The sequence below is a fragment of the Blennius ocellaris genome (assembly GCF_963422515.1).
Source record: "Blennius ocellaris genome assembly, chromosome: 14".
NCBI classification, from domain to species: domain Eukaryota; kingdom Metazoa; phylum Chordata; class Actinopteri; order Blenniiformes; family Blenniidae; genus Blennius; species Blennius ocellaris.
The window spans coordinates 22,026,939-22,039,622 of NC_137663.1; the positions used below are offsets into that span (position 1 = coordinate 22,026,939).

Genomic DNA, 12,684 nt, shown 5'->3' on the forward strand with positions numbered 1-12,684 from the left:
CGCTTTGCAATGCCTTGCGCCAAGCGTACAATCCACAATGAATGCAACCCCCATGAATCAAGCCACATGTTTATCTACAGAATCTGCAGTTTCAACTCATCCGGTTTTATTTTTCCTTAATCCAGAAATGTCTCGGCGCTTGTTTGGGGCTCAGCCGGAGAAATGGCATGTTCATGGCATTTGTGATATGTCACCCTTCATGCTTTGTTAATTGTGGCAGCCGAGACCGTAAAAACCCGTTCCCGTGATGATGACAGCTTGATCTGAAATATGTCCGCCAGAAGGGCAAATACGTGAAGAGGTGAGAGCCGAGCTGGTTCGTCTCGTCTCTCCCAACTGACTGGATGCTCCTTTGTTTTTGTTGGTCTTTTTCCATTTTGAGCCTGAGACAGTGAATTCCTTTCGCAAGAGTTTTGAGCCAGTCTGCATGTGGATGGCCTTCAATTCAACATGACTCCCACAAACAAATCAATAATGGCTGCGGGCGCACCATCAGATCAGCTCCTTCTCTTAACCGAGGGGACAAACTGTACTTGTAGCACGGTTCATGATACTTGCTACCAGATGTACACATTTGAGCAACCACCCTCGCAAATGAATGATTGGTATCCACTTTGTTAAAGTGTTTTTGATTCAGTATTGTGGATGTTTTGAACAAAAAGTTATCCAAGTGATTGCTTTAATGCCAATTGTGTACCGGTTCATAAATGCACAAATTCTAAGTAGAACTTCAGTTACTTGGTTTGTTGCGGTTAACTCATTATGAGTGCAGAAACATCAGAGGTGTCAGTCTGAGTTCAGTCCAATAGTCAAATACAGCCCCGTTTCATAGATAGATTTACTGACATTCTGGACAAAGCCTGCTAAAATCTAGGCTCGCACAATATAGTGAGCCTGCAGTTTGTGTGCTCTTTGTGGGTGATCAAATTCAAACCTTACAGCAAAAGAAAAAAAGCGGATTTTGAAAGAAAACAAAAAACTAACTATCTAGAAGATGATTAATCATGAACTGAAAGTCAAAAAAGATACAGTTTGCAAACAAAAGTCGTGGTACGCCAGCTAAGATACCACATTGCACGTTTCTCTAATAGCAAATAGCTATCCCAGTATTTTGTGTGGTCATTGAAACACGCCCAATACATATTCTATATTTATGAATGAAAACTAAATGGAGAGTTTCTGATTTTTTGCATGTCCAATTTATAGACCAGGCCCTCTTCTAATATTGACAAAAGCTTCCCAGATTATAGATATCTTCGGCCTATGGCTTGTGTGTTTTCACAAATTAACAATCATGGTAAAGCATGCTAATCTCTCAACCAGTAGTGTCAGTGTTACGTAATGTCCCCTACTCTGACTGAAAACTCTGAATGTAATTCCTTGTGGACAAATTAGAAATAGAGTTTTACTTTTATAGTAAATTAGCAGTGAGTGTCGTCATCCAGCAGGTCGCGAGGCTGGATGCTCTATAAGCTGCATGTGTATCCATCCATTCTCCCTTTGATGCTGTTCGTGTTCATTACAATCTAATTTATGTTTATCAATAAATCATACTTTTCCCCATTTTGTTATTTTAAAAGTATTCAAATGTTGTGGTAACCGTAAGCTATCGGGATATTTGTAAATGTATGGCGTGCAAGGTTAATAATTAAACGGGCCTCTTATAGAACTGATTTAGCTAGGTTGTGAATTTCATTACTCTACTTAAAAAATGTATTCACATACATTTTATGGGTCATCACTTTCATGAAAACCACTTCATCATACAGAATGTCGAGGCCATGTGTCAGAGAAACCCCACCAAAGGCTTTACAGAGATCAAGGTGTCCTTCGTCATCCAGGACGGGCCACACCTGTGTTCCAGATTTAATCCAAGTGGCAGACCACTCGACGGAGAAATAAGCTTTTCATGCAGACACATGCAAGGTTTCCAACACTCTTCAATGCCTTGATGTGTGTGCAGACAAGCAAGGCTGCATGAGCGAGTAAGCGATGTGATAAAGGGAAATGCAATAGGGAGGAGGCTCAACAAACAGGATTTACAAGAATAACTGATAATAAGCTTTTGGTTAAATACATTGTTACATCATGAGTACATATTACCAAAATTAGTAAAAATAAAAAAATAAATAAAAAAAATGTTTGTGATGATGGTCTGCTTTATTTTCCCCCCAAAACTGGGACAAAATGTTCATTCAGGTACATTAACTATATTAGTGATGAAACTAGCAGAATCTACCAGAAATTGCACTGGTTCCAATATTCCTAGCCATTTAAGGGCGTTTAGAGCTACATTATCGCATTTGGGTGATAAATTCTCTATCCCCAATGAATAAAACTTTCTGCTTTCTACCTTTTGAACAGCCTTTAGTCCTGCTGTACTTACTCTGACGATGTGTTTATATCACTGGTGGTGAAAAATGACAGCCTACATTTCTTCTTCCCTCAAACAAAGAGAATGTTACTGAATTTATATAATCTCTTGTTCACGATCTGTGCTTGCATCGATATCTGTAGTTATCTGTTGTATGATGTTGAGCGAAAACGTGAGACTCTCAATCATCGTGGGGAGCAACATCCCCCTCCCGTCACTACCTGGACTGCTTATTCTTCTAAACCATTAAGAGCAAGGTGAATTGGACCAGTGCCCACATGACATATTGCCATCCTGTTCTTATTATAAAGGTCACAGTTGAATGTTATCCCATTGTCTGTCACCACAGTGTCATGCAGGCTATGGACTATAAAACTTGCTGTGATGGGGCCTTCAATTCATTTTGAGCAATCACCCACAAATCCAGGTACAGATAAGGAACATTTGCCTAATGAATGGACACTTGGAGCCCTCCCGGGCATGTAAGGCAATGAAGCCACTCTTTGATTTGCTGAACACTGCGGACAGGATATCACTTTGTTCTCCTGTCCCTTTTATTTGTGCCGGGCCCACCAGCCATGTGCCATCTGACGGGGAAATGATTTTCAGATAAAGAAGCATTCGGATGATTCTTCTGTATTTCTTCCACAATCTGTGATCACTCACATGTAAGGTAGAAGTATTCTTGTTCACCACAGGGTGCATCCAGCTTTCTGATGATGTTTGTGTCAACATTAAGCATACAAGTATAGAGAAAAGTCCTCCTCTACGCAGTTTCTAACCTGCTGTGCAAGCTCACATACAACTTTTCAAAAACACCGGCCGAGGGGCACAAACACTGAGTCTACAGCAGCTTACTGCATTTTCAATGCTTTTACTAACTCTGTACATAATGTACTGGTGCATCTGTGCTCTGTGAGCCTGTCCGGATAAATTGTTATGATTGTCAAACTCATGAAGCATTTTACAGTAGATATTTATAAAGGTGGGTCCAAAGAGACGATGTGACCAGTGGATTTTTCTGTACCATTAAAGTGCTGCATCAATGCCACAGGAGGAGGCATTGCTCCATTATCATGATGTCTGTATACAGTTACAGTATAATCAAATGGTGGATCTGAATGCACAGTCATTTGTTCTTCGAAGGCATATGGAGCAGGGCCCGATCTCTACTTCACAGTTTTGAAGAGGTGATAGTTCATCTGGGTTAACAATCACCTACACAAACATAGACACATTCTACAATCTTGGAACCAGAGCTTCATTTGATGACTTTCTTTTGATCGTTTTGCAAGAGTGATATTCCAGTGTGTCCAAGCCCATTGTGATGATTGTGTGTTTCCCCCCCCACCCCCAAGTCACACTAAGATTTCTCTTTTCTCAGGCGTTGCCCTTTATCTTGAAAGACTCTCAAACACCTGATCCATGTTGGCTCTGCTATTGTACCCCTCACAATCAAACCATTGTAAAAGTGCACCGGCTCACGAGAAATTTCGGCAGAGTGTCTATTGTTCTTCGGGAAATGGGTCCGACTGCCACAAACGCGACACCGAGGGTGGCCAATCGTGTGTCGGAGAGAGCCAACAGTCTGTTTTCCTCCGCAGGTGATTTCACCTGTGTGTGCGAATCAGTGGGGACATTTCTTTGATACGACAGATTGTTGGCTAAGCAGCCTTTAATGCTTTGCTAACTGATCATTGACAATGCAGGATGGTTGCATTAACCCAATTAATATGTGCAAATAATCCATCTTTTTCCATGTGTGTTGTTGGCGATTGTGGAAGCATGAGGTGTCCAGAACTGAAGAACCATCCTCCCATGTATCTTGACTTGCTTCATCCAGTGTAAGGTACTGGAGGGGCTGGAGCAGGATGTGCCCTGGACATATTAAAAGTCCATCACAACAACTGACACCGATGGTCAATTTGAGGATGACAATCCATCTGATTGGCTTGTCTTTGGTTTGGGAAGGAAACCAGAGTACCTGGAGAAAATAGATGTTTTCTAGTTCAATTTCTAATTATTTAACCAGACTATTTATAGTTTACCAAACTTCCTTTGAGTATTTGTATTTCTGCATGATTTGCAGTCCTCGCTCAGTCCCTTGGAAATCTGGGGCACTTCTTGGAAGGTCAGAGTGGGGACTTCCCAACAGAAGGCACAGCATTGTCATTAAACCTTCATGCCAGCCTGTCTCAAAGCATGCCATCAAACACAACACTAAAGTCACAGCACTCCATATTATAGCCTTCCTTACTTGAAACAACAGCAGCGACCTTTGTAAGTACCCGAGGGACTCCAAACCTGGACTGTTGTACCCTGGTAGAAAGAAAACCAAGTTCTGTTTTCTGCTTATTGTCTTCTCTATTTGCTTTCTCCACACATTTCCTTGACACTCTCTGACTGGGCCATATTGCGATGACTTCCATCTTCCCGTTCATCCAAAGACAATCCTCACACATTCACTTGGATCATCTGCCGAACCAGATGACACGGCCAACACAACAAAGAGCCCGATGACACTACTGAAACTAAAGCTAAAGCTAAAATAATAGATCAAAGTATGTACTGTATGTATGTATGTATGTATGGATGGATGGATTCATTAGGCCATATTCCAATGACTTTATTGCTTATTTAAAGGCAATTTGACTACCATTTGAAGAATAAGCAAACAGCTCTAAGCTGGCATAAAAGATGCACTGTGAGCAAGAGTTTGACTGTGAGAGAGAAACAAAATGAGTTTCATCCTTAGTTCATTATGGTGCAGTGTTACAAAGAGAAGATAAAACCTCATTAACACTGTAGTGATAAGGATGCCGGTACCGGTGACAAGACACCATGCAGTGGACAAATGGTATGATCAGGAATGCATTTTTGATGTTTACTTGAGTGTGTAAAGGCCTTGCATACAATATTTAACATCCAACTCAACAAAATCTGAAAACAAAAACCTAACTGACAAACAAACAAACAAAAAAAAAACAGTGGAGTGAATTGCAAACAAGCACATCCTTTGTCCTCTTGAAGTCTGGCTTTCATTTCAGGTATTGGATTAAACGGTAGTAATTTTAGTAGTGTGACGCATCAGTTTTAATTTTACACCCTCATATCTCATTACTCCCGAACAATATAAGCACAGTGCAGCCTAATGTCATATGGAAGTTGAATGATGACGTCTGTGAATGTGATTAAAAGATGAAGAAAAAAAAATGGTGCTATGGTGGGAGAAGACAATTTCCTTTTTACCAAGCCTGCAATATTCTGCTTTACTTTGTTGAGCTGAAATCTACGTAATACATCATTGAGGTGATGTGAAAGTCTATGATTCAGCTCTATAACCATGGGCAGTTTTTTTTTTTTCTTTTCTTTTCGATGGTACAAGCAAAGGCCATTTTTCAAAGAGATGAGACGCATACATCCTCAACAATCGGTGCTTGAGTTAGAAAGAAACAATTTTTGATAAATCATGCAAATTACTCTGGAGTTCCTCTTTAAAATCCTCATTGATGGCGAGGCTGCTATTTAGGTCTGTTGACCATTTCAGAAGATGTCCAATGAAAACCCGCTTGGCTCAAAGATCAGTGAGGAAAAGAGTTGAGTGTCTGAACGGGGGTGACTGCAGAGAGAGGCTTTTCATCTGGATACACAAGCCACCACACATCAGTGAAACCGTCCAGCTTCACTCTTGGCAACCTCTTTCTGGCCATTTAGACCACAAGCTTTTTCCATCAGCATGCACCTTTGGGCTACTTTCTTTCTTTCTTTCTTTTTCTTTCTTTCTTTCTTTCTTTTTTTTTTTTTCAAATATGGGTGTTGGCCAGGCTGTTCGGAGCCACATTCAGTGTCCAGCATTGTGCCAAATTAAAACTCTCCTCGTTGAATCTCGCAGCGCTGAAGGTCGTCAGCAGTTGTGTCACGGCAGAAGTAGCTGACTGATGTTGGAAATATCAAGACGTGATGGACTACAGCTCCCCGGCCGGAGGGGAAAGCACAGCGACTCTGTGCCTGCCCGGGATACTCAGTCTGTAAAACTTGCTCTACCCAGTCAAGCACATTCACAGGCTGCTGAATAACAACTGCCTCTGACCAATACATATTCAAACAGCCAATGTCAACATACATTCTAGTGCTCCCCTCAAGTAAAACCAGGAAAATCTTTAATTTCCTTTTTTTTTTTAATAGAAACTATAAAGATTTATTTAATGTGATACTGCAACACCACACTATGCCAACAGATAAATGAATATGATTGTAATTTTAAGAATATTTTTCATTGCATACTATCGGCCACCAAATGGATTCTGTTTCTTATTATACAACATTTATGCACCACATATACATTTACTTAATACCTCACATTTCTATTGATCTGTAGTCTAACAAAACTATGAAATATATGTTGGACCTGACAGTGGTTCTTAGTCAGTAAATTGTGGGTAAAAATCCCTGCCTTTCTGTGTTGAGTTTGAGCATTCTCCCCATCAAGATATTTTTCATTTAATAGAAATATTGAAGAAACAGAACTGTGGTGCAGCAGTCAGCACTACAACTTTACTTTAATAATACTTCTGAGTGTTTCCAAGTTTGAGGCTTATTTGTGTTTGCATGTTTTCTCAGGTTATCATAAAATATGACTTCATTGACTGCCCATTTGAGTGAATGTGCTGCTTTGAATGACCCTAAAGTGGATAATGTGGTTTAAAAAAAGGATTTGATTAATTTAATTGTAGCAATAGTCATGTTAGCAAACTCAAACTCAGCCTTTGCAGAAACGATGAGCGAGTAGACTGCTGCAGGTGAAGAAGAAAGAAAACATGAATTAAATTTAAAAAGATTTTAAAAAAAAAGAAGAAAAAAAACATTTCAAACCATTTCAGATCAGTTGAAATTTCTGCCAACAGTTACAAAACCACTAATTGAAACCAAAGAGGGGAAACACAATGACTTGGCATGTGCAGGCACCAACTACAGAGCGATGGAGCCACATAAATGGGGCAGAGGAATGTGTGAATATGTAACAGAGACGTCTCAGTGATATTCAATATTTTTTAAAAGAGGCTGTTCTTGGCTGGCCAATGATTCCCCGACTGGAATTGGCTGCAAAAAGCGAATTCACCCGAGAATATCCCAAACTACGGTTACTGCTGAATATTACATCCGTGTTTCAACAGTCAGAGACGGAGTGAAAATGACACTTCCTTGCTGCTTGCTGTCATTTCCTTTTCACAGAGTCTAAGAAGCGACTCTGGAATGGCAGCGCTCCAGAACACCGAACGGAGATTTACCCTCAACTATAGCATTTTTTTTTTTTTTTACAATGGCTAACATCAGGATAACGTATCTTGGCACATAAACCTTCATCAGAGCATCTGCTTTTGGCAGAGCACCCCACCAGTGAAAGGTTATGTGAGGAGGTGCACCTGCTATATGTTTTGTCACTGCTTGCTCTCATTCCCGTCGCGCGTGGTGTCGTTGCAGGACTGACATGCTGCAGCCTGCAGCATCTTGAAAAAAGATAGTGGCAAACAATATGCTGTAATCTTAAAAAGCACAATCTAGATAGCACGTGTTATAAAGGAGGCAAGTCAGCCAAATAAAGCCTCCCAAAAAATGTAAATGTCTGTGCTTTTGAAGATTCAGCCGACACGTACACTGTGTCTGGACGTATTTTAGCATTACAGACACAAAAAAATAAGCTGCCACAGCGATTCGGGGTGTGTGCAGTTCACACATTCGCCAATCAATACAAGTCAGGCTGTCGTAAACATAACCTAGTTATACAGTGGATTTGCATATTTTGTAGTGGAGATACATTGTCTCTGTCTATAAATCGTTAAAGTTTATCATTTCTATGAGCTGAGGTTGTGCCTGCCATTGCTGACTTCGCTAAACTGCACTTATAATCTAGTGTTTTCATTGTTAATTTACTTAAAAATATAGAGAATTTGATTCTACTGCAAATCAGTTGACCTATCTGAATAACGGGCACCGGCATTTTCTGGAGGAATGGGTCAACATATCCTCTATTCTGCTGAATTACTTTTAGCACGTGACTTCATAGGGATCATTTCCTCCATTGACTCCAAATGATTTTTATTTCTGGACTTCGGCAGGAATTATTTCCTGTGTCGCACCTCAAACTGACCTTGTGACCAAACGTCACTCTATATTGCATTTTTCTTTGGGCCAACTTCAGATTCATCTGCAGTAACACGCCAATACGTTGGACAACTTCCTCGAACAACGCACTCAACTACATTGCATCACATTTTAATCAGCGCTCGCAGTCTCAGTACTCCATTCAATTACTAAATGTCGAACGCAAATGAAGATAGAAACAATACCTTTTTTTTTTGGTTCATGTAAACGGGGCCTAACACATGCAAAACCTTCATTTGAACACCTCTGTTTCTGCATGATTTCACGCATGATGATGTCCTTCTTAATTCATTGACCCAAAAATGCATGCAAACTGAATGTGCGATCCATTTAAGTGGCCGTGTAAGTTTTAAGCAGGATCCTTGTGAATGAGTAGTCATTATTTTTTACTGAATGCTGAACTTATTGTGGTTGTAAAACAAAGTATGTTGTGGTAGCCAGATAGTCAGGCCTTTACAGAAAGCTGTTGAACTTGAAGTTTTTAATGGAGATTCTTTTAAAATGTAATTTTATCTTCATTACATTTACACTAATTAAATTTGTCCTGATCGCTTCTCAAAAGTGACAAAGATGTTAGGAAAACCCCTAAACTTCCTCCATGGTTATTAATTCCCACCCCTCTGGTTTTGACAGATATCGCATTCCTGATTGTAAGACTTGAAGCAACTGCATACAGGCAACCTTTTTGTTTGATTTTTTGTTTGTTTTTTTAACCATGCAACACTCTCAGAACTAATTGTTGACAGGCGTTCTATTGTGTCATTTGCTCTTGTTATATTAATGTGACACCCCGTTAAAACACCCCGAGTGCCGACTTTGGCCTTTGTTTTGTAGACAGTAACAAGTAGCTGCAGAAGCCTTTAGCTCTGAAACAATAAATCTGGTGCTGAAGTGAATAGGTGTACAATCCCGGCTACTGTACTGAATTAGAGCCTTCAACCTGGCTGTCAGTCAGCTTTGAGTTATTACATCATTAGTTACAGGCCTTGTATAAACCAGACCTGATGTTTTAATGTCAAAGCAATCAAACAGCAGCCTTGGTTTTGGTTTTTTTTGGTTGTCGTCGTCGTTTTTACCCTATCCGTCTTGTGTGTTGCATCTACAGACCTCCTGCTTTTCTATATAGAGTAGATAGTTAAATCATTGGGAACAAAGCAGTTAAATCCAAGCAAATTACTATTTTTACACTTCTTACGTCTGTTGTGGTTAAATAGCTTCCGTAAAACAATCAACCCAAATGGCATACACAAATGACTTGTTCCCTAATTATCAAAATACACATTGTACTAATGAGCAGGTGTACAATTTCCAATAAAAGTTAATGAGGCAAATGTATGAGGCAATGTAATACAAAGAGGCCATAAACCATCCAAAATCAGAAAAGTATGAAAAAGCAAAGGGTACATTTGTTTTTGCCACGTTTCAAAAACAGACTGTTTGAATGCTTTTTTGCCATGTGTGCCCTACTTATAAAGTAGCAGCCATCTTCGATATGTGAACAGATGCATAGTAATGACATGGGAGCAGTCACTTCAAAGCTCTCTCCTATATTTTGCCACAGGCCAACTCTTTGACAGATTTCAGAGGGGGTGACTCGGAAATAACGTATAATAGCGTCCAAAAACCTTGACACGTAAATGTCCTCGATGGTAGTGCCTTCAGACAAACAAAAGGGACAAAAAGAACAAAAAAAACCCCAAAAAACTGAAGGATCTATGGCACTTACCTCCAAAATCAGGCCTTAAACGGATGTCATATCCCTTCAGCAACTTGTCCACGGTGGTCTTGGCCACAGACATTCCGGTGCTTCCAGTGGTGGAGCTGAGGGCAGAAACCACAAAGCGTGAGAGACATTTTTAAACCACACACACACACACACACACACACACACACACACACACACACACACACACACACACACACACACACACACACGAAAAACAGCACTGTCTGATACATTTGTCACAGACATTTTGTGTCCCCACAGCACACCTACTGTACAAGCAAGTCTGAAAGTCGTTATTGCACCTACTCAATGTTCTCAGCATTGTTGGCCCAATGGTGGTGGGGGTGTCAACTTGAGAAGGGGGGGGGGGGGGGGGAGTGGGGGGGATTTAGATGCACAAATACCTTACAAATTAATCCATCATGCACGCATCCTACTTTCTCCAAAAGTAAACATCAATTATTCATAGCTTCAGCATTTTTATTTGTACATTCTTTAGAATAAGAATAGAATCTTAACTGAAGTGCGTTTGCATTCAGGTGCATCCACCATGATGTTGTCAGGGTGAAGGTTTTGAGATGAGGTATGTTTTTTTTCCCTCTCCTTGCCTCACCTCCATCAGCATCTTCATTGAATCAGTGAAGAAGCTGTGCTGATGAGACACCTGTCAAGTTTCTTTTTGTCGATAGCAGTCCTTTGAAACATTGCCATCACAAGTAGCTAAGTCTGGGTTTCTTTGGTTTGCCAAGACGCTCCACTCTTTTTTTCTTTTTTAAATCCCCATTATATTTAAATAAGAGCAGGGTTATAACACAGTCATCGTCAGAGCCTAGGGCCAGGTTGGTGTTAGCCTGGAGACAGACGGTCCCCAGGAGGAGCGTAGAGTCTGCTCCACTCTTGACTGACACCTATAACGTTGGTGCCATGACCTGCATCACCTGCCCGGGACCGGCTCTCCAGCTGAGGTTCCTCGTTACGGTGGAGGGTGCGGGAATGAGCGCGGAGGGAAAAGAAGAGGCGGAGGAGGTGTGGGGGGGGGGGGGGGGTGGAGAAGTGGGTTAAAATTGCTCCCTTGGTAGGAGCACTCGCCCTGGGCTCAGTTGGGGAAGCACCGTTCAATTGGCTCATAGGTAGTGCAGCTGTTCATCAAACTGGCCAGTCGCAGGACTTGTGGGCCCGACACCTGAGAGCATTGTTAACGGGCGATCTGAATAACACCTCGAGATTAAAGTCCCCCTTTTTGGTAACAACATCAAAAGTGCCACGGTTCTCTGCAAGCCCTAAAATGAAGCTGTAGGCTTCTGCTGCAGAAAAGGAAACAAGAGGAGGCCACAGGGGATTGTATCAGTGCCTTTAACATTAAAACAATGGAGGAAGTGATCAGGATGTTCAGACTGTGCTGATGTTCATAAAAGCCTGTGCAGTAATGTCTGCTGGAGAGATTAAAAGGGCTTGACAGGAGTTTATTTATTAACACTTAAACCCTGCCTCCTGTCTGGTGAGCTCCAGGAAGAAGAAAAAAAACCCAAAACCTGCTGGCTTTGGTTGAATATTTTCATTGAACAGAAACATATGCAATTAGGAATTGTTACATGAAAAACAGCTTCATTTTGAAAAATAAAAATAAAATAAAAGGTTTTCTGGCTACAACTTGGATCAATATATGAAGGGCTGATTGATCGTCTGATCATGGCTGAAGCCAACTGTAGCCGGCTGAAGGCAACAAGAGTCTCCCCTATCCACCACACACACACACACACACACACACACACACACACACACACACACACACACACACACACACACACACACACACACACACACACACGCACACACGTTTCCCCATTTTCTAATATAGGGAGTAGGTTACGTTTCACAATGGGCTTGATGGCGCACACGCGCATGTTTTTACGCTCGCGCGCGCAACAGCGACTTCTAATAGAGCACATATCGCCAGCAATGCCCCCTAATAAGCAGGCCTGGGTACCCCGGTAATGCGATTTGCCACATCCCAGGTTTTATTGAGCTGCGATCACGTCTGTTGCAGTGGGTGTTATTTATTTATTAATTTGATTTATTACTCAACGCGACGTGTTTCTTACCTTTGAACAAAGCATACGAAGGACAAAGCCGCCAGAGCAGAGAAAATTCCACATAATTTTTCTTCTTGACGACCCAACATCTCCACAAATCCTTATTTAAAGTATCTATAATCCAACCAGTCCAGTGGTCCTCCAGAAAAAAACCGCACAAAGTAAAAACTGGGCAATCAAAAGAAAAATAATTGCCTCGTTTAAAAAAAAATTCGAATCAACTAGACTACATCTACGCATATGATGTCTTCGTTAATAAAGGCTTCTGGATTTTCTTTCCTTAAAAAAAAAAAAAAACCCAAATAAATAAATTTAAAAATCTGGTAATT

The 12,684-nt window shown here is 40.9% G+C and overlaps 1 protein-coding gene across 1 annotated transcript in view; it reads right to left on the bottom strand.

Moving 5' to 3' along the window:
* The window catches only part of gabrb4 (gamma-aminobutyric acid type A receptor subunit beta4), a gene marked incomplete at both ends in the record, with an annotated part of 55,900 nt that extends 43,456 nt beyond the window's left edge, over window positions 1–12,444 (bottom strand). The window contains 2 exons of the mRNA XM_080508782.1: window positions 10,263–10,357; window positions 12,365–12,444. Of these exons, the coding sequence (XP_080364908.1) occupies window positions 10,263–10,357; window positions 12,365–12,444 (175 nt within the window). The remainder of the gene's footprint in view (window positions 1–10,262; window positions 10,358–12,364) is intronic.
* Between the last annotated feature and the right edge of the window lie 240 nt (window positions 12,445–12,684).